The sequence below is a fragment of the Oryctolagus cuniculus genome, chromosome 8, assembly GCF_964237555.1.
Source record: "Oryctolagus cuniculus chromosome 8, mOryCun1.1, whole genome shotgun sequence".
In the NCBI taxonomy this organism is placed as follows: Eukaryota; Metazoa; Chordata; class Mammalia; order Lagomorpha; family Leporidae; genus Oryctolagus; species Oryctolagus cuniculus.
Genome location: NC_091439.1, coordinates 110,671,997 through 110,699,802, shown reverse-complemented (window position 1 = coordinate 110,699,802; position 27,806 = coordinate 110,671,997). Strand labels below are relative to the sequence as shown.

At 53.2% G+C, this 27,806-nt stretch overlaps 1 protein-coding gene across 1 annotated transcript in view; it reads right to left on the bottom strand.

Annotated features, from left to right (window-relative positions):
• SCFD2 (sec1 family domain containing 2) overlaps positions 1-27,806 on the bottom strand; it is a 343,673-nt gene that overhangs the window by 157,232 nt on the left and 158,635 nt on the right. Inside the window, exon 5 of the mRNA XM_002721791.5 lies at positions 15,661-15,910. Within this exon, the coding sequence (XP_002721837.3) occupies positions 15,661-15,910 (250 nt within the window). The remainder of the gene's footprint in view (positions 1-15,660; positions 15,911-27,806) is intronic.

Below are 27,806 nucleotides of genomic sequence, written 5' to 3'. Positions count from 1 at the left end.
GAGAGGTGGGGGATTAGCAGGGGAGGAAGAGCGTGGGGGGAGGTAGGGAAAAGATTTGAAGAAGTAATAAAGATACAATTACAGAACACGCTGATGCCTTGAAATAGGCTTCTGGGAACAAACTTTAAAGCACTCGACATTTTCTTTAATATATGGAGGTAAGTGCTTCACTTCTTGCCCATGAAAGTTCTGACCAAAACACTAAGAGCTCCGAACACGGTGTTAGTGTTCGCTTGGTGCACTGTTTCTCACAGAAATAAGGTGCCTTCCCGGTTAGGAAGCACCCAATCACATTTTAACTACAAAGAAACCTTTCTTGGTCCAAGATTGAATTCCCTGCAAGGTGGTGATTTGTACAGAAATGAAATCCCAAAGCAGACCTCAGTGCCTGCAAAGAACAGTCCAGATTTGGTTTCTTAACCACAGCACCAAAAATGAGGAGATAGTCTGGTCATCTTAGAGTGCAGTGTGGATAAAACCACGGCTTCTAAAATTAAAGCCCTAAACCGTCTTGCATTTTAGAAAATGTAAATTGTTAATGAACGCTGCACCATTATAGGTTTCCTGTTCCAGTGGACTCATGGGAGGCTGCCAAGAACTCAAGAGATGCAGGCACATGTCTGTGTTTAAAAGGAGAGAAAAAAAAAAAAAAAGGAGCAAGCAGCTTCATTTTATAAACACTCGGATGAAAATCACAATGCTGTTTGGGACAGGTCCAGCCCAGGTGCTGGGGACAGAGTGGCGGGCAACACCCGAAGGCAGCAGTCAGGCTGCCCTGGGAATTGCACTGTGGGCTACTCAGCACCAAAGCACACGAGGCAGAGCCAGCATACCCACGCTGCACCGCACATTCTCCCTCCAGGGTCTAAGCAGGCTAACCTTGCACCATGTTTAAGATAAGTCAAGGCCCAGAGCCTGTTACCTGTCCCTTCTCTCTCTCTCCCTCTCTCTCTCTCTCTCTTTCCTGCTATTTTAGACTACAATGGTTCTACCTAAATATGTTTTCTCCCACCCAGGACCTTCGTGACCTCCTTTGGGCCTCAGGAGCCCCACACACTCTGCTGAGGGGGAACTGTACTCGGGAGGGGCGCTGCCCCCAGAGCTCGGGACTGGAATGCAGCAGCGACACTGTCCGCCCGGCCATTCTGCTGTTAGCTCTAAAGTCTTTCTGCTGACAATCCTTCCTGCGCCTTCTTTCCTCCGGCCCTCAGGTCCTAAATGACCAACTGCAAAACAGGTGCAGCAAATAACCCTGCACCCTTCGCCGGGAGTCGGCTGTGGGCTCCGACTCTCCACCTACCCACAGATTGCACACCGGGAGAACCACATTCTAGCAGCAGTTCTTACCGGGTAGTGAGCTTACAGGTAATTTTTTTATTTTGTTCTGTGTTTGTTGAGCAAAAGAGCTTTCAAGTACTCTAGAATGAACAACTCTGTAATCAGGAAAAGAAAAAAAGACCCAATTATAAATATTTTAAGGAACGTAGAAACATGAGTGGAGCCTTAGAACTCACGCAAAGCCAATCCTGGCCTTCCAACGCTTTCTGTTCACAAAATTACATAGAATTACCCGGCCACATACGGCGGGCACAACTGAGGGCAATCACATTATCACATGGCGAAAGCAGCTCCCACTCTAGCAAGGATTCTAGTCGCCAGTTGCTGTTTTCTGAAAGACTGGTGAAAATTTCACACGGTTATTTTTAGGGACTCAAACCCCTACGCTTTCTGCAGTTACTCGGGTGCAGTGAGTAGAATTTCAGACTGAGCAGAGGGAAGACAGGGTACTTACGTATTTCTTTACAGAACTGGCTTCCTAGTGAATGTTCCTATGGTAGGAGACCTAGTTTTATGGTTTTTTAGTATCCCTTTGTGAAATCGTCCAGTTCTTATTCCAAGAGGCAACAACGGTGGAACAGCCAGTCACAGCCTAAACTCCCCACCTGTTTCTCCAGAGGCCTGCCCCAGCATTTCATTTCTTCTCTTTCCTGAGAAAGTCGACCCCATCTAACGCACAGTTACCCAGAACCAGCAGTGCCAGACCTCCTGAGTAACCAATGTGTAACCACGTGCCCGGTTACAGGTGTGTGTCGCTCAAGGACTGGGGGCAGGCTCTGAGAAACCAGCCTGGATGACTTCATCACACACAGGCAGACAAACCTGGAAGGCAAAGGTCACTCAGCAAGGCCTCTTGACCCACTCAAGACTCAGTAAACACCAGAGGGAAGATTCTGGGACCACCACCGCACACGGAGCCTGCAACTGGCCAACAGGTCATTACGTGGCATGAGAGTGTATTGCTTTTGGCACAGTGTGCAGACAAAAAACAACAACTCAGTGGCTGGACAGCAGTATGGCTCATGCGTATATACATGCATAAATACCACTGTCCAAAGAACGCACTCAAGTGTCGTTAAGACTAACTGGCTTCATGGTGTGCAGTGGAAAAATCAAGTACTCAAGGAAGTAATTTGTAGTGCTCCCTTAATTTGTTAGCACAGCTACCTCCCTAGTTAGCCTCCTTAACCGGCAACTCTAAGTATCGCCCTGTGCAGCTTGCGACACATTTTCAACGTGCACCAAACACCACTGATATAGTTGCTGGGGATTATGTGCAGGGCTGAACTGTTTTTGCTACGTCGTCGGGGAGTAACACGAAATGTAACAGCTCCACATTTCTCATGGGAGTGATTTAGGGCACACATATGTTCTTCATCAGCCTCTCCAGCACAAATCGCAGAAATCAAGAGGAAAAATAGTCCCTGTTATATCAAAGTGTTGTGAGCTGTGATGTAGAACAACAGGCTCTGAAGCCAGTTTCTGCTTTGTTTTGTTTTGGCAGCCCTGAAACACGAAATCTGAAACGCTGGACAGGAAGGTGTATTCCTTAATGGAAAGTCGGATCCTGGCGCGCCAGAGTAGATGAGACGCGAGAGCGAAGACATCCCTCTCTGATACACAGTGGGCCCCTCCAGCCCGCGGAATGTGCGCACTGCACAGCCGTGGTCCCCTGCACCTTCACCCAGGGGCGTGAGCTCGTCTTCCTGCCCCTGCGAGCGGCATGTGGGCTGCAGGTGGACTGTTAGGCTCACTCTTCAGTGCCCACAGCAACACCTCCATCAGCGCCTCGCCAGGGGCTGCGCTCAAAGCTTCAGCCATCATTCCTCAAGGAAGAGACTTTTGAAACCCTGAAAACTGGTAGAGTTCTGCTTTTTTTTTTTTTTAATTTATTTGAAAGGCAAAGTGAGAGACAGAGAGAGAAAGAGAGAGAGAGAGAGAGCGCGCGTTATCTTCCTTCCACTGGTTCACTCCCCCAAATGGCCATAATAGCCGAGGCTGGGCCAGGCCAAAGCCAGGAGCCAGGAAGCCCGCCTGGTCTTCCACGCGGATGGCGGGGACCCAACACTTGAGCCATCATCTGTTGCCTTCCAGGTGCATGGGCAGGGCTGGGACTCCGACCAGTGCTCCAGCGGGATGCTGCGGATGCAGGTGGCCGTCTAGCTCACTACGCCACGGGTGGGCCTCGAAAACTGCTTCATTTTTTAAATCCAATTTGAATAATCTCATCAGGGGCCACAGTATGCAGGAATGCTTATTCTGAAATTTGCTTCGGGGGATGAAGGAAGAACGCAGAAGTGACAGGTGCCGGAGCAGAGGAGAGGTTCTCACGAGCTCCTGGTTACGACTTCATAATCCACCACTGACTTCCGCAAGGCCAGGGAGCAGCATGGCCAAGTCTGGAAAATGCCGTTTGACAGGCACCTCCGCCTACGCAATAAACAAAAGGCCAGTGCTGTGCTAACGGGGATGAAAGCTTGTATAATTTTTTGAAGAATTATTTATTTATTTGAAAGAGTTACAGAAAGAGAAGGAGAGGCAGAGAGAGAGAGGTCTTCCATCTGCTGGTTCACTCCAGCATTGGCCGCAATGGCTGGAGCTGTGCCGATCTGAAGCCAGGAGCCAGGAGCTTCCTCCAGGTCTCCCATGAGGGTACAGGGTCATCTTCTACTGCTTTCCCAGGCCACAGCAGAGAGCTGGATCAGAAATGGAGCAGCCGGGGCTCAAACCGGCACCCATGTGGGATGCCAGCACTGCAGACGGCGGCTCTACCTGCTACGCCACAGCGCCAGCCCCAGAAGCTTTTATAATTAAGTGGCAGCCGTGAACAGCAACAACCGGGTTTATGTGGTCTCCGATTACCGGGTCGTTTCGGAAGAGGAAAGCTGCTGTGAACAAATCGTTGGAGATTTCCCTGCCGGTCGCAGAGTGGGCTTTGTTCGTGGATACGAGCGCGTGCTTGCTGTCCACTGGAAGGCAGGCCCGAGGGGCCCGAGCTGCCCCCGACCCCTTCCTCATGGCCAGCTGATTGGGGGGGGGGGTGAGCCCTGCCTGGATGCCGCGGGGAAAACGAGAGATTCCCAGCCGAGAGCATGTTGCACTACGCTGCCCGCCCCCACCTACCTGTGAACGGCGTTTTCCATTCTCGCCTCAGTGGGCTTTTAGGTTGCTTCCACGCCGTAGCTCTGGTGACCAGCGGCGTGGTGAACACCACCGGGATCCTCTCTCGTCAAGGAGTGAATTCTGGGATACCTGAGAACACGGACAAACCTTGCGAGATCTCACTGTGTGACACAAGCCGGTCACAGAAGAACGCACACCGCGTGGCTCGGTGAACGGGACATATCCGAAACAGGCCAGTTCGCAGAATCAAAGTCAAAAGGCAGAGAGAGAGCGTGGCGCGACAGGTTACGCTGCCCTTGGGACGGCCGCACGCGTGCCCTACTCAAGCGTCTGGGACGCAGCCTCGCCTCTCTCCAATCCAGCGTCCTGCCTGTGCACACCCTGGGAGGCGGCAGATGAGGGCTCCACGTCTGTGTTCCCTGCCACCCATGGCGGGACCTGGATGGAAGTCCTGGCTGGCTCCCGGCCTCGGCCTGGCCCAGCCGTGGCTGTCACGCGCATTTGTGCCATGAAGCAGCAGATGGAAGCTCGCGTGCGCGCTCTCTCTCTCTCTTACTCTGCCCTTCAAATAAATAAGTAGACTTTTTAAAAAGTGGAATGGTGGTTGCCTGGGGCTGGGGAGAGGGGAAAACAGGAGCTGCCAATCAGGGGGCCCAAGGCTTCAGTGGCAAGAGGAAGGCGTTCTAGGCATCGGCGGTGCATCACCACGCCCGGGCAAGCAGCACTGTACTGGACACCTGCATCTTTTTGACAAGGGCAGATCTCGTGTTAAATGTTCTTCCCACAGTAAAACGAAATGTAAAGAGAGAACAGTGCTTCTGAAACTGGACCTGTCTTTTCTCATTTGTTAGACATGTACAATGGACACAAGAGAAGAAATAGAGCAGCAAGACTGAGGAAATAAACCCTTTAAAATCCAAAAATCTATGAGGGACCAGCACTGTGGCCTAGCAGGTAAAGCCGTAGCCTGCAGTGCTGGCATCCTATATAGGCACTGGTTCAAGTCCCGGCTGCTCCTCTTCCAATCCAGCTCTCTGCTGTGGCCTGAGAAAGCAGTAGAAGATGGCCCAAGTCCTTGGGCCCCTGCACCCACGTGGGAGACCTGGAGGAGGCTCCTGGCTTCAGATTGGTACAGCTGCAGCAGCTCTGGTTGTGGCCATCTGGGGAGTGAACCAGCAGATGGAAGACCTCTCTCTCTCTCTCTGCCTCTCTGTAACTCTGCCTTTCAAATAAATAAATAAACCTTTTTAAAAAGATAACTATATGAGTATTTCATGCAAATCCATCACAAGTTTGTGCCCATGCCAATCAGAGAAGCAGGAATCCCTATGCCAAGTTTGGGAATTATAGAACAGAAGCACAGCAGCTGCAGATCTGGCAGGAAACCTGTCACCGTCACAGGGTGGGAGGAGGGACTGCAACCCTTCCCACAGAGGCAGGAGACCTGTCACCATCACAGGGTGGGAGGACGGACTGCACACCTTCCCACAGAGGCAGGAGACCTGTCATCGTCACAGGGTGGGAGGATGGACTGCACACCTTCCCACAGAGGCAGGAAACCTGTCACCGTCACAGGGTCAGAGGACCGACTGCACACCTTCCCACAGAGGCTGGAAACCTGTCACCGTCACAGGGTCAGAGGACCGACTGCACACCTTCCCACAGAGGCAGGAAACCTGTCACCATCACAGTGTCAGAGGACAGACTGTCCACCTTCCCACAGAGGCAGGAAACCTGTGACCGTCACAGGGTCGGAGGAGGGACTGCACACCTTCCCACAGAGGCAGGAAACCTGTCACCATCACAGGGTGGGAGGACGGACTGTACACCTTCCCACAGAGGCTGGACACCTGTCACCGTCACAGGTCGTCACAGGTTCGGAGGATGGACTGCACACCTTCCCACAGAGGCTGGACACCTGTCACTGTCACAGGGTGGGAGGAGGGACTGCACACCTTCCCACAGAGGCAGGAAACCTGTCACCATCACAGTGTCAGAGGACAGACTGTCCACCTTCTCACAGAGGCAGGAAACCTGTGACCGTCACAGGGTCGGAGGAGGGACTGCACACCTTCCCACAGAGGCTGGACACCTGTCACCGTCACAGGTCGTCATAGGTTCGGAGGATGGACTGCACACCTTCCCACAGAGGCTGGAAACCTGTCACCGTCACAGGGTGGGAGGACGGACTGCACACCTTCCCACAGAGGCTGGACACCTGTCACCGTCACAGGTCGTCACAGGGTCGGAGGATGGACTGTACGCCTTTCCATGAAGCCACCCTTCACGTTCTGGTAGCCGCAGAAGCCAGTTAGGAACACTGTCAACACACGAGCTCCCACGTCAGCTCCCCGAGCGCGGGGGTTCTTGTGACACGGGCAGTGACCTGGCCAGCTTTGTTTTCCAGAGACGCTTCCGCACAACAAACCCCAAACTACCTCTCAGCAGTTCCTGTCCTACAGAGCTCGACAGCAAGTCCACTTCTACTTAGATGTCACTGCTTAGGAGCTACGGGCGCGGCGGAGGGGGGGGGGATCTGTGCCACCTCACTGGGAAACTTGTACCAGATCAAATGTACACAAACATGGTTAATTTTCTTTTAAAGTTAAAAGACATCACAACGACAACAAGAACAAACCACCCAGGAGATTCCTGGTTCTCTCTCCTGTGCGTCACTTCAGCCCTCTGGAGATCACCCACATTTCTAGTACGTTCCGGAGTCAGAGACTTAGGTGTGTCACTGACACCTGAAGCAGGGGCTCTCAACACACAGGGCAAAATGTAGCTGTGCAACCTGCTTTCTGTCCCTGATGAAACCGCCTTAGTTTTAGTCAATTTATTAAACTACCAGGGTGATTTCATGCTGCTTTTTTTTTTTTTAATCCAGAATCCTAATTCCTGGAGAGAGTGGAGTATCACATGCATATAAAAAGAGCTCTAGTTTGACAGTCTCCACCTCTCCTACCAGCTCTGTTACTAAGACTGGATATCTCTGCCCCTTTTCACCATTATTTTTCTGCAAATCTAACCCCTTTACTTATGTAAATTGTTAGTTGCTGTTAGCACCTGAATTTGAGACTCGCACTGTAACTCATTGTTTCAAACATGTTTAAAGTAGGAAGACCCCATAAAATTGTCCTTCGGGAGTCTGTAACCTGAAAGATACAAAGGAAGACAATTCCGCGACTTCAGCAATACCTCTCGCTGGATTTGCCTTTAGAAATCACAGGAGCGTCCGCACCTAACTGGACGTGTCATGAGAGACAAACACTGAGCATCTGTAGGGCATAAAGCACACATGGAGGAACTCTGCCCTCAGTCCCACAGCTTCCCAAGGCGGCAGAGAATTCTGGACGGGGCTCAGGGCTCTCGGCCCACCTCTGCGTCAACAGGCTGTTGGGCGGTGGGTGAGATGAGGTAACGTGACGTCCAGGTCTGCTGACGCTCTGTGGCCCTGTTCCTCGTGTGCAACTGGGTGCCTGCTGCGGTCTTCCCAACCAGCAGAGGCCTCTGAGTCTCGGTGCCTCCCAGAGAAACCAGGCACCCCGGGCCCACCCAGGGCACCTGGACCTACTAGGGAAGGAACTGCCGTGCACAGAGGAGACCCACTGACAGCCGCAACGTGAGTGCCCTTGAATTCAGATGCAGTTTTTTGTCTCCTGTCCCGAATCACGTTTCAGAAATCAGTGGTATAAGTGTGAGCACATCATGTCAAAGCAGTTAGCTGTACAGAACCTTTCACTGGAGTCCAGAGTATCTGGGGTACATTTAGTAGACATTTGTGTTTATGGGCTCAGCGCTGGGTAGTGTTTTCCAATCGATGGTGGAGATGGGTGTTTGTCCAAGCAGCTAAGACGCTGCCTCCCACACTGGGGTCAGGGGGGCCTGCGTTCCACTCCTGGCTGGAGCTCTGACTCCAGCTTTCTGCTGGTGTAGACGCTGAAGGCAACCACAACTGCTCAAGTGATTGGGTTCCTCACTCCCCATGAAGACTGGACTGCACTCCCGCTCCCAGCCCCAGGGCCAACACAGCCTGGCGCAGCCCCAGCTGCTGTGGACAGTCCGGGAGAGCGCCTGCGGGTGCGTGCTCTCCACCTCATCTCTCAAATCAATGAGTAATTCTAGAAGGAGACACAGCTTCAGGATGCAGTTCTCAGTCACTGTGGCGCTGGCCTCTCCAGGCACCACCCGAGTTGTAGTCCACACGGGATTCTGTGTGCAGATGCACGCAGTGGCAGGATTTCTCCATTCCTCCCTGGAGTCTCGGTGACATTCACTCCACGTAGCTGGATGCTCAGCTCACGGTGGGACAGCGTGTACTGTGCTGTTCTCTACTAGGTCCTGCCAGCTCCGTGGGGGAGACAGTGCCTGAGGATGACGACGACGGCAACAGAGACAGCACGATGCACCAGGCCCTGGGCTCACGAGCTCGGCATGGACACCACCCCCATTTCACGTAAGCAGAAACTGGGAACCAGTGGCTACCTCGCCATCACAGGCTACACAGGAGGCCAGAATGAGAACCCAGGTCCACCTGACTCTCAGTCCTGCGCCTGGAGCCTCAACACTCAACCACTCCCACCCAGGTGGACTCGCCTAGACAGGTCAGATGGACACTGGCACACTGACGTATTCAGAAATCATGGCCGGCACCGCGGCTCACTAGGCTAATCTTCCACCTGCGGCACCGGCACCCTGGGTTCTAGTCCCGGTAGGGGCGCCGGATTCTGTCCTGGTTGCTCCTCTTCCAGGCCAGCTCTCTGCTGTAGCCCGGGAGTGCAGTGGAGGATGGCCCAAGTCCTTGGGCCCTGCACCCCATGGGAGACCAGGAGAAGCACCTGGCTCCTGCCATTGGATCAGTGCAGTGCGCCAGCCGCAGCAGCCAGTTGGGGGGGTGAACCAATGGAAAAGGAAGACCTTTCTCGCTTTCTTTCTCTCTCTCACTGTCTAACTCTGCTTGTCAAAAAAAAAAAAAAAAGAAAAGAAAAGAAAAAAAAAAGAAAGAAAGAAAAAAAAGAAAGAAAAAAGAAATCAGGGATAAGCTGAAAATATTCGTGCTGTTCATCCAGCAGTACCAGTACTTTCTCAGTGCAGAGTATAGAAGGAGCTTCGGTCACCAAAAGGAAAGCATTGAGGCCACGACACCATCTGACGGTGTATTATTACATTGTCCAATTTCTTCTCTCAGGGAAGCCTCTCGTGATAATTATAACAAACACAAGTTTCTTAGCCAATGTCCTTTAAAAAAAATTTATTTATTTGAAAGGCAGAGTTACAGGGAGGAGAAAGACAGAGAGAGAGAGAGAGAGAGAGAGAGAAAGAGATACAGAGAGAGAGAGAGAAAGAGAGAGAGAGAAATCTTCCATCTGTTGGTTCACTCTCCAGATAGCCACAATAGCCATGGATGGGCCAGGCTGAAGCCAGGAGCCAGGAGCTTTATCCCTGTCTCTCACATGGGTGCAGGGGCCCAAGCACTTGGGCCATCCTCCACTGCTTAGCAGAGAGCTGGATGGGAAGTGGAGCAGCTGGGATTCGAACACGTACCCATATGAGATACTGGCACTGCAGGCAGCAGCTTTACCCCTACGCCACAGAGCCAGCCCCACAGTGGCCATTCTTGCCTTCTTTCTTTTAATGCAACGTCCACATTGTTCAAGACAAACACATGCCCGGTTAGAAACATGCACTCATCAGCTTCCCTCGTACGCACAGGGCCATGGAACACCGTTCTGGCCAAGGATGCAGGTCTTTTGCTTAGGGTTCTCCTAACTGAACTTTCACCATCACCCTTCCCGGCCCTGGCCGTGAGCTTGCCCACAATGCTCCAGGAGCAGTGCCCACCTTGCGACCAACTGCAGGTTCAGGACGTGGAGGAACAGTCTGAAAAAGCAGTTCTACCCATTTCTGAATTTTTTGCTGAGAAAAACAAATTGTTAAGTTAACCTAGTACATTTTCATTACATACATCTAAGTACAATCCAAAAACCAGAACAGTAATAGATAATGGCAAATTACCACCAGGAAGAGTTTAGTAAGTGTACATTTTAATCTCCAGGGTGTTATCCTGTCTCGATCTCGAACCACAGACGGTTTACATCCCTTGACTCATTCGTGCACAGACTTTATACTGCATCTAAGTGGGCCCAGCCCTTACTGACCTCGTCTGTAAAGATACCATAACACTCAGGGAAAACATATCAATGAGGAATAACAAAAAAATTTACCAATAAAAAATTTCTTCAAAATAGTTTTGTGTGTCCAAAAAAAAGGGAAAAAGGGGGCAGATAATTGGCCTAGTGATTAAGTCCCTGGTTAGCACACTCGCGTCCCAGGGTCAATATCCAGGCCCGGCTCTGGACTTCAGCTTCCCGGAGGCAGCAGGAATGGGTTCAGGTGGTTGGGTTTCTGCCCTGCACCTGGGAATGGGAGACCTGGACTGATTTCTCGGCTCCCAGCTTCGGCCTTGCTCCCAGCAGATGAGAACCTTCTCTGTCTCTGTCTTTCAAATAAATACATAAAATTTTTCACAAATCCATACACTACAGTGAGGTGTTTTTGTTCTGTCAGCCAGTTTGCTCCCGATAGGTTTCCGGTGCGCCCGGCTGCGGCCTCACGTTGGCCCAGGTCAGCTGAGCAGGGCCTGCAGGAGCCAGAGCGCCAGGGCTGCTCGCCTGACCACGGCAGCCTGGTCCACGCATCTGGACATAACGTACGTTCCCATCGTCCGCGTGCACCGTGAGGTGAAGAGCGCTGGGCACCACTCACATCTGACAACTAGATGCCACGAAACAGCCACCGCAATGGGGGAAACACCTCTTCCAACACTGTATGGGCCCCAAATCCGTTCCCACACACACATCGCTTTATTCTCAGCAGAACCAGGCGCCGTCAGCGACATGGTTCTGTTTATTACCAAGGTTTGGGACGGGTGAGTCACCTGCTCACTCCCACTGCCGGGAAGTGCCAGAGCCTGGACCTGCGGATCCAGCATTTTACACCCAATCCCTGGGCTGTTACTGACCCGCTCCCTGCAAGATGACACTCCAACTACACAGGACGTTCGAAACAGAATTTTGACTTCAATCTCTGAAGAAGGTTCAAATGGCCTTCCTTTGTTTTCTCTTGTGACTGCCAGGCAAACGCTCGCTGTGGCCTATGGAAACTGATCTTCTCTTTGAACTTGGCAGGACCAAGAAACCATAACACTCATCAACATATTTAGGCCGCACTAGTTTTCTCTGCACAGCTCCAACACCTAGAGAGCCAACCCCTGTTATCTGGTGTGAGTAGGGAAAGGTCTTTGCCCACCACTGCAGAAATCCTCCCCAAAAGTTTATGTCAAAAAGAGATTAAAATAAAATAATAAGCTGCCATCGACCATGCTGAAGTTCTTGTTTTGCTTTGCCAATCACAGTTCCTTATGCTGCTTCCATACCAGGAAAGAATAAAGGGGAATGAAAAAAACTGTGGAAGGAACTTACATGACGAACAGAGGAAATGAAATATGAATTTTAAACACAGGGCACTAGCAAGAGACCTTATTGAAATAATAGAGTTTATGTTAGCAACTCCTGTTTCAGAAAGCTAGAAGACCAATCGATTTTAAGGGCTAAAAACAACAGTTCAAATTCTTTATCACAATGTGAAGCAAAGACGGTGTACGTACGGAACAGGGAAGTTTGGGAAACAGCAACAAGCAACCAGCAGAGACAGGTTAATCGGAGAGCAGTTCTCTGTTCAGAAAGGGACACGGGGGGATGGTTGAGTGTGACACCATCCACACAACGTGATCAGAGGACCCAACACACGCCGGGCGGGCCTGTGGCAGATGAAGAGGCCTGGGCTCCACACCCAGGACGCCCAGATCCAACCCCTGGCCCCTCCAGGAGCAGCCGGGTGAGACAGCACTGCCGAAGAAGCAGAGAGAGAAGAGGCTGCATCCCTGGTCCCACCGGCATGAAGGAGAGAAGTCTCCGATGGAGCCATGGCTTATCTTCCATGATTCTCAAAGTTTTATCAACCATAAGACATCCACAAGGCACAAAATAGATCCCGTCGCTGGGCAACAAGGAAGCCCAGCCCAGCCCAGCCCAGCACAGGACAGCACCGGGGCGAGGGCCCGGCCAGCCCAGCCCAGCCCAGTACAGGACAGCACCGGGGCGAGGGCCCGGCCAGCCCAGCCCAGCCCAGTACAGGACAGCACCAGGGCGAGGCCCCCGGCTAGGCCCAGCCCAGTCCCTGGAGGTGCACAGGACAGCATCGGGGCGAGGGCCCGGCCAGCCCAGCCCAGCCCAGCACAGGACAGGATAGCACCAGGGCAAGGGCCCAGCCAGCCCAGCACAGGACAGCACCGGGGCAAGGGCCCGGCCAGCCCAGTCCAGCACAGGACAGCACCGGGGCGAGGCCCCCGGCCAGCCCAGTCCAGTCCCTAGAGAAGTACAGGACAGCACCAGGGCGAGGTCCCAGCCAGCCCAGCACAGGACAGCACCAGGGCGAGGTCCCGGCTAGCCCAGCACAGGACAGCACCGGGGTGAGGGCCCGGCTAGCCCAGCACAGGACAGCACCAGGGCGAGGGCCCAGCCAGCCCAGCACAGGACAGCACCGGGGCGAGGGCCAGGCCAGCCCAGCACAGGACAGCACCGGGGTGAGGGCCCGGCTAGCCCAGCCCAGGACAGCACAGGACAGCACAGGACAGCACCGGGGCAAGGCCCCTGGCCAGCCCAGCCCAGCCCAGCCCAGGACAGCACCGGGGCGAGGCCCCCGGCCAGCCCAGTCAAGTCCCTAGAGATGCACAGGACAGCACCGGGGTGAGGGCCCGGCCAGCCCAGCCCAGGACAGCACCGGGGTGAGGTCCCACCTGGCCCAGTCCCTGGAGGTACACAGGACAGCACCGGGGTGAGGCCCGGCCAGCCCAGCCCAGCCCAGCCCCGTGCCAGGACATGACAAGCTCTGCAGTGCCTGCTGAGACCCTCCCCCCCCCCCCCCCCCCCGTCATTCGATGCTGGTGGTTTTCATCCTGAGATGCCCATCAAACGTTCTCCCCCCAGGCCATGACGTCCCAGAGAACGGCCTACGGAGTAGGTGTCTGCCGCGGAAAAGTCTCTCGTCGAGGATAACGTCACTTCGGGGTCTTCGGCGGCTGGGGTGTGTGTGTGTGTGTGTGTGTGTGTGTCAGTGTGTCCAGTAATGAGTTCCCTTATGTCAGATTTAAGTAACACATCCTCTCCACCCTCATTAAACCGTGCATCTAAAGTTAATCTAGGCAGGAATGTATACTTAGTACTTTACAATGTCTCTGAAGTTTAAAAATATACTAGGATTTCCATAAATTCTTTTTTTTTTCAACCTCCGACCTTAAAAAATTTTCCCACTACAAACAAGAACGCATGGAAGTCTTCTGAAAGCAAGAAAATGCAATATCCTGAGAAACCATAAACAAACTAATAAAAACGCAGCACCAGGCAGCGAGCACCTTGAGCGAATATTGAACGCATCTCGTACAGCCCGACTCCCGTTCCGGAAATCACAGCCGCACACAGTCCGCAGGAAAGCTCCCGCGACACCCCCGCTGAAACACATCGTCCCTGTCTCTCCACACTGCGCGTCTTAACAACTTGCAGCGGAACGCTCCGAGAGTCGGGGTTCACTCTGAAACACAGCTCCGTTGTAAGCACTGTGTAAACCCCCATCCGTGTTTCCACCGACCTTCACTGGCAGCCACGCAAACACACGCCATCACACGCAGGGCTGCACTCAATGCCGTGGGAACAAGCTCTTCCCCAGCAGATCCGAAGCTGGCAAACGGGTCCCAGGCTGAGCAGGGACCGCTTCCTTTCTGTGAGACGGCACTCATCGGGCACCGTTTCCCATCACCACCACTGGGAACGTCGGAAGTGGGGCGTGAGTAACAGGTGCGCGGGGCTCTGCCGCGGCCAGCTCCCTGGCCTCGTCGGGGAGCGGCGGATCCCGCCCCAGAGGCCCAGCAGGGCAGGGAAACAGCTGGGTCGGCGTCTGCTCAGCTGAGCTTCCTTCACACAGGCCTACGCACACCCTGGTGCACACACTCACAGCACGCACGCACACTTGCCGTCCTCAGAGCATCTACGCCTAGCAGAGACTCGACCCACACCAAAGGAAGTCAGCTCTACCCAAAATACGAATGACACCGAATTCAGTACAAAACCACACACACGCCTCCACGAGGTAGGCCACCGTTCTTACAGCAAGTACAGCCAGGTTTTCTGGTATTTTACTATGAGCACAGCCTGCTTTGCCAGGATGTCCAGGGACTATTCGGGACGGTACCAGTTCAAACTGAAAACAAACTATGAGAAACCAAAATGTGAAGCTACTCCGGAGATGCACATGTCCAGGCCATTACACACCTTAAAGGGAGAGTTTTCAAGTTTAAAATGGCCGTCTCAACAGAATGCATCAGTGGAAATCCTACACAAAAGCTGCATCATATTGTTTTAACCAAGTTTCAGCCCAAGAAATAAGAATTCTGACAAGCAGTTATGAAGGAGGAAACCTCCTCACCTCAAAGGGCAAAGAAGACATGGCACTGGACATGCCTGCTCCCGTGTCAGGCACGCTGGCACCCGGCCGGCCCACACCCAGCTGGGACACCTCTCCCGTGTCAGGCACGCTGGCACCCGGCTGGCAGGTCCACACCCAGCTGGGACACCTCTCCCGTATCAGGTGCACTGGTACCCAGCAGGTCCAAACCCAGCTGGGACACCTCTCCCGTGTCAGGTGTGCTGGCACCCGGCCAGCCCACACTCAGCTGGGACACCTCTCCCGTGTCAGGAACACTGGCACCCCGGCCAGCCCACACCCAGCTGGGACACCTGCTCCCATGTCAGGTACACTGGCACCTGGCAGGTCCACACCCAGCTGGGACACCTCTCCCGTGTCAGGTGTGCTGGCACCCGGCAGGTCCACACCCAGCGGGGACACCTCTCCCATGTCAGGCACACTGGCACCCGGCAGGTCCACACCCAGCTGGCACCCAGCTGGGACACCTGCTCCCGTGTCAGGCACGCTGGCACCCGGCCGGCCCACACCCAGCTGGGACACCTGCTCCCACGTCAGGTGCACTGGCACCCGGCTGGCTCACACCCAGCTGGGACCCAGCTGGGACACCTCTCTCGTGTCAGGCCCACACCCAGCTGGGACACCCGGCCGGCCCACACTCACCTGTGATTTTCTGCAGTAGAGGTGACAGCTCGGGCTCCTGGCAGAAGGCCTGGGCCAGGGCACCCTTCACGAGCTCCTCCGCCTCGTCCAGCTCTCGGTCCGCGGGGCACTCTCCAGTGACGGAGTAGATGTAGACAAGCAGGACCAGCAGCTCCTCGGGGCTGTAGTCGTCCTGGGTCCTCTGGGAGGCCGGCTTCACCAGGGGCAGCAGCTGCCCCAGCACCGTGCCCATCGCCGACTCCCCAATGCTCTGAAACGAAAAGTGGCGGCGGGAAACAGGTCAGTCTCGTGCCAGGCCGGGGTGTGAGCGCGTCGCTAGCGCACAGGCAGCCTGCATGCACTTGTGTGCCGCCCGTCCCGGAGACAGCACCGCAGGGAGGCTGGGGCTGGCGCGTGGCTGTGAAAGACCCGGTGCACAAAACGCCCATCACGTGCAGTCCCTGTCACGTCAGTGTAGCGCCGTCCCCACCTATCTGACAAATAAACACTTGTGATACTACGCATTTTAAATAAAAATAGCAGATCGGTAAAGTGATATGGTTTTAAAACAAACATGGAGGCACCTTCAAAGGGAACTTCAAAAACTTTGTGGGAAATGAAATTAAAAGATAAGCTGCTTTTGGTGAAAAACGTGAAATCTGGGGTGGGCGCTGTGCGCAGTGGGTTAATCCTCCACCTACAGTGCCAGCATCCCATATGGGCGCCGGTTCGAGTCCTGGCTGCTCTGATCCAGCTCTCTGCTATGGCCTGGGAAAGCAGTAGAAAATGGCCCAAATCCTTGGGCCCCTGCACCCACATGGGAGACCTGGAAGGAGCTCCTGGCTCCTGGCTTTGGATCAGCACAGCTCCAGCCACTGTGACTAGGGAGTGAACCAGTGGATGGAAGACCTACCTCTCTCTCTCTCTCTCTCTCTGCCTCTGCCTCTCGGTAACTTTGCCTTTCAGATAAATACATACATACATACATACATCTTAAAAGTAAAATCCATGCACAGTTTTTTCATGACACATTCTCCCATTTTCCATGATCTTTTTGAAGACCCACATTGGCATGGATTTCAAATGTCTCTGCACCCAAATAAGCATCTCCCCCGACTCTATCCTCGCGACCTCAGAAGTGCCCTGCGCGCCAGGCGAGGGCGAGCCCTCGGAGCGGTCACTGCAGCGTTGGAGGCTCGGGCTCAGCGCCCCCCACACTGAAACAGAAAGTCACCTCCTGCCGAATGCAGAGTAGAAATGTGGGCTAAGCTCAGTCATGTTGCTGAACGCACCTTAAAATCTAGAACACTTTCAGAGTGGGGCTTGACAGAGAATCTCAGGATTCCTTACGAGTGAGCACTGCACTGCACTGCAGGACAGCTGGATAAGCTGCGAGGAGCCACACACATTCCAGCCTGCGTTCTGAGACCATAGAGAGTAGATACATCCACCTTCAGTCACGGGATTCGGCTTCAGCTATAACGTAAGACAGCCCCACGAAATAAAACCCCACAGTTCTTACTTAAATTCACATCAGGGGCCACCCTCTCCCGACTCGCGACTTACATTATTCTTCCGTAGGTGTTCATCGAACACCAGCTACGTTCCGGGCACGGCTGCAGGCCTAGGGATGCAGCAGCGAATGAAACAGCGCCCCTGCTCTCTCAGAGGATGTGTGTGCATGGGTGTGCATGTGTGTGTGCATGTGTGAGAGCGTATGTGTGCATGTGTCTGCGTTGGTGTGCATGTGTGAGAGCGTGTGTGTACATGTGTCTGAGCGTGTGTGTGTGCATGTGTCTGTGCTGGTGTGCATGTGTGAGAGCGTGTGTGTGCAGGTATGTGTGCATGTGTCTGAGCATGTGTGTGCATGCATCTGCGTTGGTGTGCATGTGTGACAGCATGTGTATGCATGTGTGAGAGCGTGTGTGTGCATGTGTGTGTGCATGTGTCTGCATTGGTGTGCATGTGTGAGAGCGTGTGTGTGCATGTGTGAGAGCATGTGTCTGCATGTGTGTGTGTATGTGTCTGAGCGTGTGTGTGCATGTATGTGCATGTGTGCATAGAGGCACTATCTTACCTAGCAGAGACATGCAGGCAGGGAATACTGGAATACAGGCCGAGCTGAAGAAGCTCTGGCCACAGACAGCTGGATGTTGTCTGTCCCAGGGTGACTACCCAAAATGTGCTATTCTAGTCATGTCTACACCTGGAGAAGCTGGGGGTGTCATCTCAGGTTAAGGGTCACAGTTACAATTCAAATACAAAAACCAGCCGTTACTGTTGATTTCCACTGCAACTCTTGGATGTTCACGATGCACCACACACAATAAAACGCGATGTCCTTGGGGCAGATGAGGTCCAACTGGCAAAGGACACACAGAGGTCTCTGCTACAGGTGGCAGGACGGATGTACCCGCTACAGACACACACACGCCTCAAAGGGAACCAGGGGTCGAAGGGCCCGACGGCGCCCCAGGCTGCCCCATGGCTTCAGAAGTCTCTGGAGGGGGCCCCTCTGGTGTCCTTTCGTGACTTCCCAAGCTGCCAAAAGTGATTTAAAGCAAACCAGCTGAGTGCCGGCCTGCTGAGGGCGGGCCAGGGAGGCCGCCCCTGCGTGCTGCTCTTCCCTCTGTCACCAGCTCCTGGGCTGACAGGAAGCAGACTCCTCCGTTGCTTTATATCCCATCGCTGAGCAGGTGCACACGTGAAGTAGCCGCGCTGCAGGAAGCCTGCGCCTCCCTGCATTTCCCATACGACAGCTAGATGGAGGAGACACGGCAGGGTAACCACCCGGTCACCTGTGAGCACGCTCACTGGCGCAGCCTTCGGGCCGCTGGTCTGTGACTCGTGCTGAGGGACAGGGGTCTCCCTGCTGTACCTCCTGTAGACATCTGCGGAACACACCGACTCCCACAATCACATCCTCCCCCAGCTCACGGCCACCCCAAGGTGTCAGCAGTTGAGCGGACACACACCCACAAGACCACAAGCCTCACAGGCACACGAGACAGGTTGGAAATGGATTCCACTCCGAAAGCCAGAGTCCAGCCGTGGCGGCCCGGCTAACCAGCTCCCTGCTCTCGGCAGCTCCTCCTCTGGCTGTGTAGTGCGCCCACAGTGCCCAGGTCCCCTTTCACCCTCCACCCCACGGCCCCTGCTTTCCTTTAGCACCTGGGGCGGAGGGCAGCACTGCCCGCTCCTACCACCGGCTACTCAGCAAATCACAGTGCTCAACAAAGCAAAGCTCCACTGTCGGTACGGACAGACGGACCAGATCCAAGTGCAGGCACGCATGCCACACGGCTGACACACACGTGTGCATTTCCCAACTCTGTGAACCGGGAGGATCTGGAAGGAGTAACACCCCTGCACTGAAGTGAGCACGCAGGGCACAGATCTGAGTTGCTAACATTTTCCAGGCAAAGGAGCCAGGGGTCCCTGGAGAAGGGATGGATTTGAGGGACGGGGCAAGGAAAACTCAAGATGGGCTGAAAGATCGTGGGGTGCCAGAACAGGAAGGAAGTGCTGAGAAAATGAGAGAACGGGGACGTGTCCCAGGGACACGGGAGCCAAAGGAAAGCCCTGCCAGGGACCAGAGCTGGAACAGGCTGACCAGCAAGACGGAACAAGCAGGACCTGAAATAACCCAAGCTACAACAAGCGTCCGTTAGTCCCTGTCGTGTGAGGGGGTGACTGAATTAATGAACGGACGTGTGAGGGGAGGGGCAGACCCTCCTCCCAGGGTCCCAGCCACCTCCCAGGGTAATTCTCCCAGCTGCAGGGAGTGAGTACTGCAGAGGACCAGAGCCCAGCGTGCACAGCGGCGAGCCCACCGACACCGGGCGTCCCGAGGGTGACAAGATGACAGCGACTCTCCCCTTTCTTTCTTTCTTCTTCTTCTTTTTTTTTTTTTTAAGATTTATTTATTTATTTGAAAGTCAGAGTTACACACAGAGAGAAGGAAAGGCAGAAAGAGAGAGAGAGGTCCTCCATCCACTGATTGACTCCCCAATTGGCTGCAACAGCTGGAGCTGGGCCGATCCAAAGCCAGGAGCCAGGAGCCTCCCCCGGGTCCCCCATGTGGGTGCAGGGGCCCAAGGACTTGGGTCATCTTCCACTGCTTTCCCAGGCCACAGCAGAGAGCTGGATGATAAGTGGAGCAGCCAGGACTTGAACTGGCGCCCACATGGGCTACCAGCACTGCAGGTGGTGGCTTCACCCACTCACCACAGCGCCAGCCCCTCTTCCCTTTCTATTGCTCTTTCCTAAAATCCACGAAGGAACCACGTAACAAATCCCAGAGACAGACCTTCCACGAGATGCCCAACGAGTGCTCCTGGAAACCATCAAGGTCAGGAAGAAGGAGGGAAGACGGAGAAACTGTCACACAGCAGGTGGGATGCAGGAAACAGGTATCCTGGCCGGGGCTCGGAGATGAAGTGGGAACAGAGTTCGGGGCTACCAGTAACGGGCCTCGCTGGTCTCATAGCTGTAACCCACGTCCCACAGTCACACGAGATTCGGACAAGGAGCCTTGCACCTGCAGGGCAACCACGCCATACTTAGGTAAAAGGACAGGGAAGGGGAGGAGGGAGACGGGGCCGAAGGCAGGAAGCAGGCTAACAAAAGACAAATCTGTGGCGAGCCCCGCAGAGACCACTTGAACTCTGCGCGAGGAAGAACACCTCCCAAGCACAGCCACCTGCAAGGTCCAGGACTGGCCCAGGAAGCAGGGACTTCCCACCTTGGGCCAAGGGCGGCAGGGAGCTGACCCAGCCGGGACGAAGCCAAAGGAGCCAGGGCCGTGGGGCCTGGCAGGGGAGCCCACCACACGGGGGCTCCTGGCTGATGCAAGCCTCTTTCCTCAGGTCTTCTCAGCTCTTGGAAGGGGGCCTGCACAGGAAGGAAGCAGCAGACCAGAGACTCCCTAGGGACAAAAGAAAGACCCCTGGGGAGAGGGAGGGTCTGGGCCTGGGGCCTGGCTGCACTGCGTGGCCAGGTAGGACCATGGGCAAAGTGTCTACCTTCTCCACGTCCCAGGGCCTCACGTGTAAAGTGCAAACGACAGAACAAGCCCCCGAATCCTAGGCAGGCGCCCACCTGCACAGCTATGGGCCATGGCTGCAGACACCGTGAGGTTTCCCTCCACGAAGGAGCGCTCCGGCAAGGACCCAGACATCAGGGGTTCAGGTCTGCGCAGGGCTAACTCTGGGGAAAACACTTGGCCGCCCATAGGAACGCACAGCAATGGCGGGTGCTTCGCCGCGCTGTTTTGAGGCTTCAGCAACACACACTGCCCAGGCGCCGGGGCTGAATAAGACCTTCGAGGAGCAGGGCGGCCCTCATCTTTCAAACCCGGCTACAAGCACCGGGTTTGAAACCACAGCTTGGAACACAGCCGCGGCAGGAAAATGTCAACGGAAACCCAAACAGCAGCAAGGGCCGCCATTAGAACGGCACACACGCAGCAGCCAGACCAGCGTGGGAGGCAAACACGGCTTCTTTGTAAGGGACCTGGGCTTGGGTTTCTCATGCACGTTTATACAAACAGGCCTGCTCAGGAGGGAAAGCCGGGGGCTGCGGCTGGAGCGGCAGAACCTGGGGCTCCTGTTATTCTTGACTGTGTCCCCGGCCAGCCCACACAAAGGCCCTCTGTACAGCGTGTGCTGGCCTAAGAAGGGCCCCCGCTGCGTGAGCAGGTCGGCCTCAGATCCCCCACGAGGGCTGTAGTCTGAGTGGCTGCAGAGCAGGCCTGGTTGGCCCCACACCTGCCCCTCCATGGGCCCAGGCTGCAGAATCCACCTGGCCATGCCTCTAAGCTTCAGGCCCACTGAGGTGTCTGAGACCCACGGATGCTGCCAGTGGGGGCCCGAGACCCCTCCGCCTAAAACCTGCCTCCACCTGCCATGAGACTTGCCTCCAAGCTTTCTTTTTTTTTTTTTTTTTTTAATTTCTACTCATTTGAAAGGGGGAGAGTGAAAGATCAAACAAGCTTCTACCAGCAGGTTCGCTCTCCAAATGCCCACAACAGCCAGGGCTGGGCGAGGCCAAAGCCAGGGGCCAGGAACTCCGTATGGGTCTCCCATGGAGGTGGAAGGAACCCAAGCACGTGGGCCATCGTGTGCTGTTCCCAGGTGCATTGCCAGGACGCTGGACTGGATGCGGAGGTGGCACTCTATCCCAGGCACTCTGATACAAGACACACCACGTCCCAAGTGGAGGCTTACCCAGCTGCACAAGAACACTTGTGGGGCTGGAGCTCTGACGTAGTGGGTAAAGCTGCCACCTGCAGTGCCAGCATCCCATATGGGCGCCAGTTCAAGACCCGGCTGCTCCACTTCCAATCCAGCTCTCTGCTGTGGCCTGGGAAAGCAGAAGATGGCCCAAGTCTTTGGGCCCTGCACCCACATGGGAGACCCAGAAGAAGCTCCTGGCTCTTGGCTTCAGATGGGTGCAGCTCCAGCCATTGTAGCCAGTTGGGGAGTGAACCAGCGGATAGAAGACCTCTCTCTCTCTCCTCTTTGCCTCTCCTTCTCTCTGTGTGTAACTCTGACTATGAAATAAATAAATAAATCTTTAAAAAAAAAAAAAACAAAAAAAAAACAAAAAAAAAAAACAAGAACACTTGCCGCATTCCCAGGCTTTTAGGCCCCAAAATGCACTCTGCTTCCTTGGGGAATGGGCTTCTTTTATGTGTCCCAGCAAAATGCAAAACTGTAATTTGATGAGTGTAAGGGCAGCGCCTCAGTGCAGGCATGCGCTGACAAAGCCCTCAGCACTATGTTCACATGGCGTACTCGCTCTGTGCTGTCCTCCGGGCATGCAAACAGAGCAGGACACAAGACTCAGGGGCTCCCAGCTGGGGTGCAGTGGGAGAAAAGAGCTGTGAGTCGTTTGTACAGCAGAGGGTCACCTCCACCCGGAAGAGGCAGGCTGCTCCGACTGAACCAGACTTGGCGCCCCAAATCCATGCCATCGTGTAACCCCGGAACCTTAGGCTGGTGTTTGCTGGGCTGAGGGTGCAGACTTGAGCTCATTGTGGCCTCCTGTGGGTGGGCCTGGGAGGAAGCCGCTGTGTCACTGTTGTTCCCAGACCAGAGGGGAGTTCTCTCGTGCGGGCTGGCCACACGGCCGGGCACGCTTCCTGAGCTCTCTGTGTGACTGATCCTCCACGCGTGCTCACCCACGGCCAGTCTCAGCAGAAGCCAGATGCACGGGGCCTCCGCACTGCCAGCCAGGGGAAACCTGCTCCCGAAAGGTGAAGGTCAGGGGAAGCTGACTGACACGGCGCTGGAGCTCGACTAATACCAGAGAGAGGCACAGCATGCAGACAAGCGCGATGGGACGGGACCCCCCTTCATCCCCTCTGTCGCTCCCCGTCTTCGTGGAGGAACGACACAGGACCCTGTGCTGTTCTTTCGTCTGCTCGGCCCTCCCCGGGTTTGCTGCTGGTTCTTCCCGGGTTGGCTACTATCCCTTCCACCTCCGTGGAAGGGCAGTTCCCCCTGGCCACATTCCCCACTTCCGCAGGGGAGCGGCACACCGCCGGCCGGCTCTCTGGGGGCTGCACAGGTGTTCCCCTTAGATGTTCCTCGTGCATGCCGTCTCTCTCCTCCTTTATAGTCCTCCTCCGCCAATCCTAACTCGGCTGCCCACACGCCGAGCACGCTGCTCTCCTCCAATCAGGACCTACAGTTTATTGGCTGAACTGGAGGCAGCTGTGTAGAAGCTGTTTTCTTCTCTCCCAGCGCCATATTGTGGGAGAGCAGATGCATAGAATAAGTCTTAATTCCAGTAACAGTATAGTCCGAGTTGCTCCCCACACCCTCAACTCAGCATCATGCACACGCAGGGTGAGCGTGGGCGGGAAGAGTAATTCCTCTCCCCGACCCAACCAGGGAACCCACACACTAAACCCTAATTGTCTACATAGCAAAAGGGATCCTGCAGATGGGCCTAGAGGTGAGATGACCCTGCACTGTCGGAAGCTATTCTGACCACTAAGTCCTTCCGGCAGGACCACCCCGGCCGTGGTTAGAGAGAAGTGTGGTGACGAAGGTCGGAGAGAGGCAGCGTTGCTGGTTGGACGCTGAAGGAGAGGCCAGAAGCCACAGCACGCAGGGCAGGCGGAAGCTGGAACGGGCCAGGAAGCCAGTGCTTCCCGAGAGCGTCCACGAGGGACGACGCCTCTGACAGTGAGACCTCCAGAGCTGCCAGGTGACACGCTCGGGTTGTGTGAAGCCAGGACACGTGTGCCAACTGCCTACAGCAGCTACAGCGGCTGGCGAGAGCTGGGCACATGGAGCTGTGCACCAGGGCGCACGGCCTGGGAGCAGGGGACTGGGCCATGGGGAGTCTGCCCCTAACGCTCTTCCGTATTCCACCATGGGTGATGCAAGAAGGCCCTCGTTGGACCCCAGCACCTGGCAGTCTGATCTCACCAATAAATTTCTGTTCCTTATAAATGACCAAGTCTTAGGTATGAGAGTACTTTAAAAAGTTCATAGAAAATGGAATAAAAAGTTTACTTTGGTGCAAAAAAAAAAAAAAAAACCAACTTTGAAATCCATGCAAAGGGTCTTCCAAAAGTTCATCAAAATGTGTATTATGAAAAAACTACGCATGGGTTTAAAATGTTTTAGCATCATAATAAACTTGCTTTAGCTGCATTTTTCCATGAACTTTTCGAGGTTCCCTCATATTGCTTACATAGAAGCACGAAACAGACTAAGACACAGGGCTCAGTAAGTAGCTGAATGATTAAATGAACACCCAGGGCAAACAAGCCAGTGAGTGCCATCAGGGCTGTGTCACAAAGCCAGGGCACAGAAACGCACCAAGTCCAAAGCTTACTTCTAAACGCTTCCGCCTAGAAGCAGTCCACCTGACACCCGGGAGCCTCATAAGCCCGTGTGCAGTAGGCTGAGAACAATGATATAGGACTCGGCTTTTCTGAATACGGCCCATAGTCCTCTGGGATTTCAGAGACCTTTTCCAGAGATTCATGAGGCCAAAATTATTTTTAAAATGTGAAGACATTCTTGGCCTTTTTCGTAGTGTGGGTGTGGACACCTGTCCCAACAGAGCAAAAGTATGTGAGTAGAACTGCTCGTAACTTAACACGGATCAAGGCCAAGGCTCCACACCACACCAACACCACATTCACTGCCTGAATGCTCTGTGCTCACAGTCGGAATGTTTTAAAAAGCTGGCTTCAGTTAAGGGCTTCAGTTTTGCTCACCAATGCCCTTCAAAAGCAGTAAAATTATTCAGCTACAGACTCTCTGTCGCTCCCCCTTTTCGTGGAGGAACGACACAAAACCCTGCCTAGGCTTCATATCCGAGTCACGGCACCATTATGTCGCTCCCCGTCTTCGTGGAGGAACGACACAGGACCCTGCACTGTTCTTTCGTCTGCTCGGCCCTCCCCGGGTTTGCTGCTGGTTCTTCCCGGGCTGGCTACCGACCCTTCCACCTCCGTGGAAGGGCGGTTCCCCCTGCCACATTCCCCACTTCCGCGGGGGAGCGGCACACCGCCAGCCGGCTCTCTCGGGGGCTGCACAGGTGTTCCTCTTAGATGTTCCTCTAGATGTTCCTGGTGCATGCCGTCTCTCTCCTCCTTTATAGTCCTCCTCCGCCAATCCCAACTCTGCTACCCACACGCCGAGTACGCTGCTCTCCTCCAATCAGGAGCAGGTCCTGCTGTTTATTGGTTGAACTGGAGGCAGCTGGGTAGAAGCTGTTTTCTCCTCTCCCAGCGCCATATTGTAGGAGAGCAGATGCATAGAATAAGTCTTAATTCCAGTAACTTAGTCTAGTCCGAGTTGCTCCCCACACTCTCAGCCTCTAAGCATCGCCTTGACAGTCCGTGTGACAACAGACACCATGTCGAGAGCACTTTTACAGTATTCCAAGGTGTACAGCGGGTGGCCCTGGAGAAAGCATTGGGAAAGTGTGGGAATTATGAACACGGTCCATTGCTACCCTCACTCAACACCACTGTTACTTGAAAGAATGTCAGAGAAACTATGATGATCAAGATTTGAATATTTGGTAAACATTTTCTCAAAAACGTTCCAGCTCCCTACTAGTGGCCGGGAGAAGCAGTGGACGATGGTCCACGTGTTTGGGTCCTTGCACCCATGTGGGAGGCCCAGATGAATCTCTGGCTCCTGGCTTCAAACTGGCTGGGCTCTGGCTGTCGCAACCATCTGGGGAGTGAACCAGCAGATGGAAGATCTCGCTGTTTCTTGCTTGCTCTCTTTGTAGCTTTGACTTTCAAATAAATAATTTTTTTAAATGAACAAGCTTAGCCTTTTCCAAGGAAAAAAACTGATGCAGTTTATCATCGGTCACAAAATTCTGGCATTTGAGTAAAAATTTAAACTTTGGAAAACCTGTTTCTCTCACTGCCAGGTTCTCTACTCTTAGAAACTATTCTGATGAGATCAGAAGTGACATTAAAATGTGAATTTTCTCAATTACATAATAAATATGTCAACATTTGGAAGATCCATAAAATTCAGTGAGCCAATGCTTTCCAAATGACCAATAACATAGTGAAAGAAAACCAGCCACCCAAAATTTAAGATTTATCTGTGGATTTTAATGTAAAAGTACAAAAAGCTCATTAATATGATTTCTGATTCCACATTACAACTTCAAAAAATCATACTTGTAGAGTTTGGATGAGGAATCAAAAGGAATATCCGCAAACATCTGAGAAAGTCGTCAACATCCTCCCCTTCCAGCTATGTGTCTGTAAGATGCTGGAGTCCATCACAAACCTTCACCAGAACAACATGTGACAGCACACTGGATGAGCAAGCAAATGAGAGCTCAGCTGTTTTCTATCAGTAAGACGCTGAAAAAGATTCTCAAAAATATAACCCAGGGGCAGGTGTTCAGCCTAGCTAAGAGGCCCGTGTCCCATATCAGACTGTGTAGATTCAGTATCGGCTCCACATGCAGACCCTGGGAAAGAATGGCGATGGCTCAAGTAATTGAGTTCCTGCCACCCACATGAGAGACCTGGATTAAGTTCCTGGTAACCAGCTCTAGCCAGGCCCTGCCATGGCCAGCGCAGGCATTTGGGTGTGAAGTAGCAGATAGTAGCTTTCTGTCTGCCTCTCAAATAAATAAATAAATAAATGTCTCAATGGCATTCTCACTTTTTTTTGTTTTGGAAATATAGTTACATTTTATAAAATACATTATCTATATTAGCATTATAGTAATTTATTATTTTAAAGAAATAAACAAATATGTTAAGTTTTATTTTAAAAATTGTTATTAATATAAACAACAGATTTCATGTATTTCCTAGGTACAGTTCTAAGATGACCATACTTCCTGCCCTTTCCCATCCTCCTCCTTCCCTCCCTTCTCATTAATTTTGCAAAGTTATAATTTTAATATAGCCTGTAATCTCTACCTTAATTCACCAGTAACCGTAATATTCAGTAAATAAGAAGCAGGCAGACCACAGTTCCACGAGAGTATAAGCAAAGATTAAAAACAACAATCATATCAGAGGATGTATGTTTCGTCATTATATACATTTTTGGTATTCTACATTAACTGCCACGTATCAGAGAAAACACTGATATTTGTCTTTTTGAGACTGCCCTGTTTCACTAAGTATAATGGTTTCCAATTGTATTCACCTTGTTGCAAAAGACAGAATTTCATTCTTTTTTATGGCTGAGTGGTATTCCATAGTGTGGTGTGTGTGTGTGTGTGTGTGTGTACACATTTTCTGTATCCAGTCATCAGTTGGACATCTGGGCTGATTCTATATCTTAGCTATTGTGAATTGAGCAGTAATAAACATGGGATACAGGTAACTCTTTCATATGCTTTTTATTTTGCTTGGGCAAATTCTCAAGAGTGGGAAGGCTGAGTCATATGGTAGATCCCTTTTCAGATTGCTGAGGAATCCCCATACTGTCTGCCATAATCATTGTACTAGTTTACATTCCTACCAACACTGGATTACGGTGCCTTTTCCCCCCACATCCTTGCCAGCATTTATTATTTTTTATTTTTGGATGATACCCATTCTACCTGGGGTGAGGTGAAACCTCATTGTGGGTTTTATTTGTATTTTCCTGATCCTGAACATTTTTTCACACATCTGTTGGCTCTTTGATTTTATCCTTTGAAAA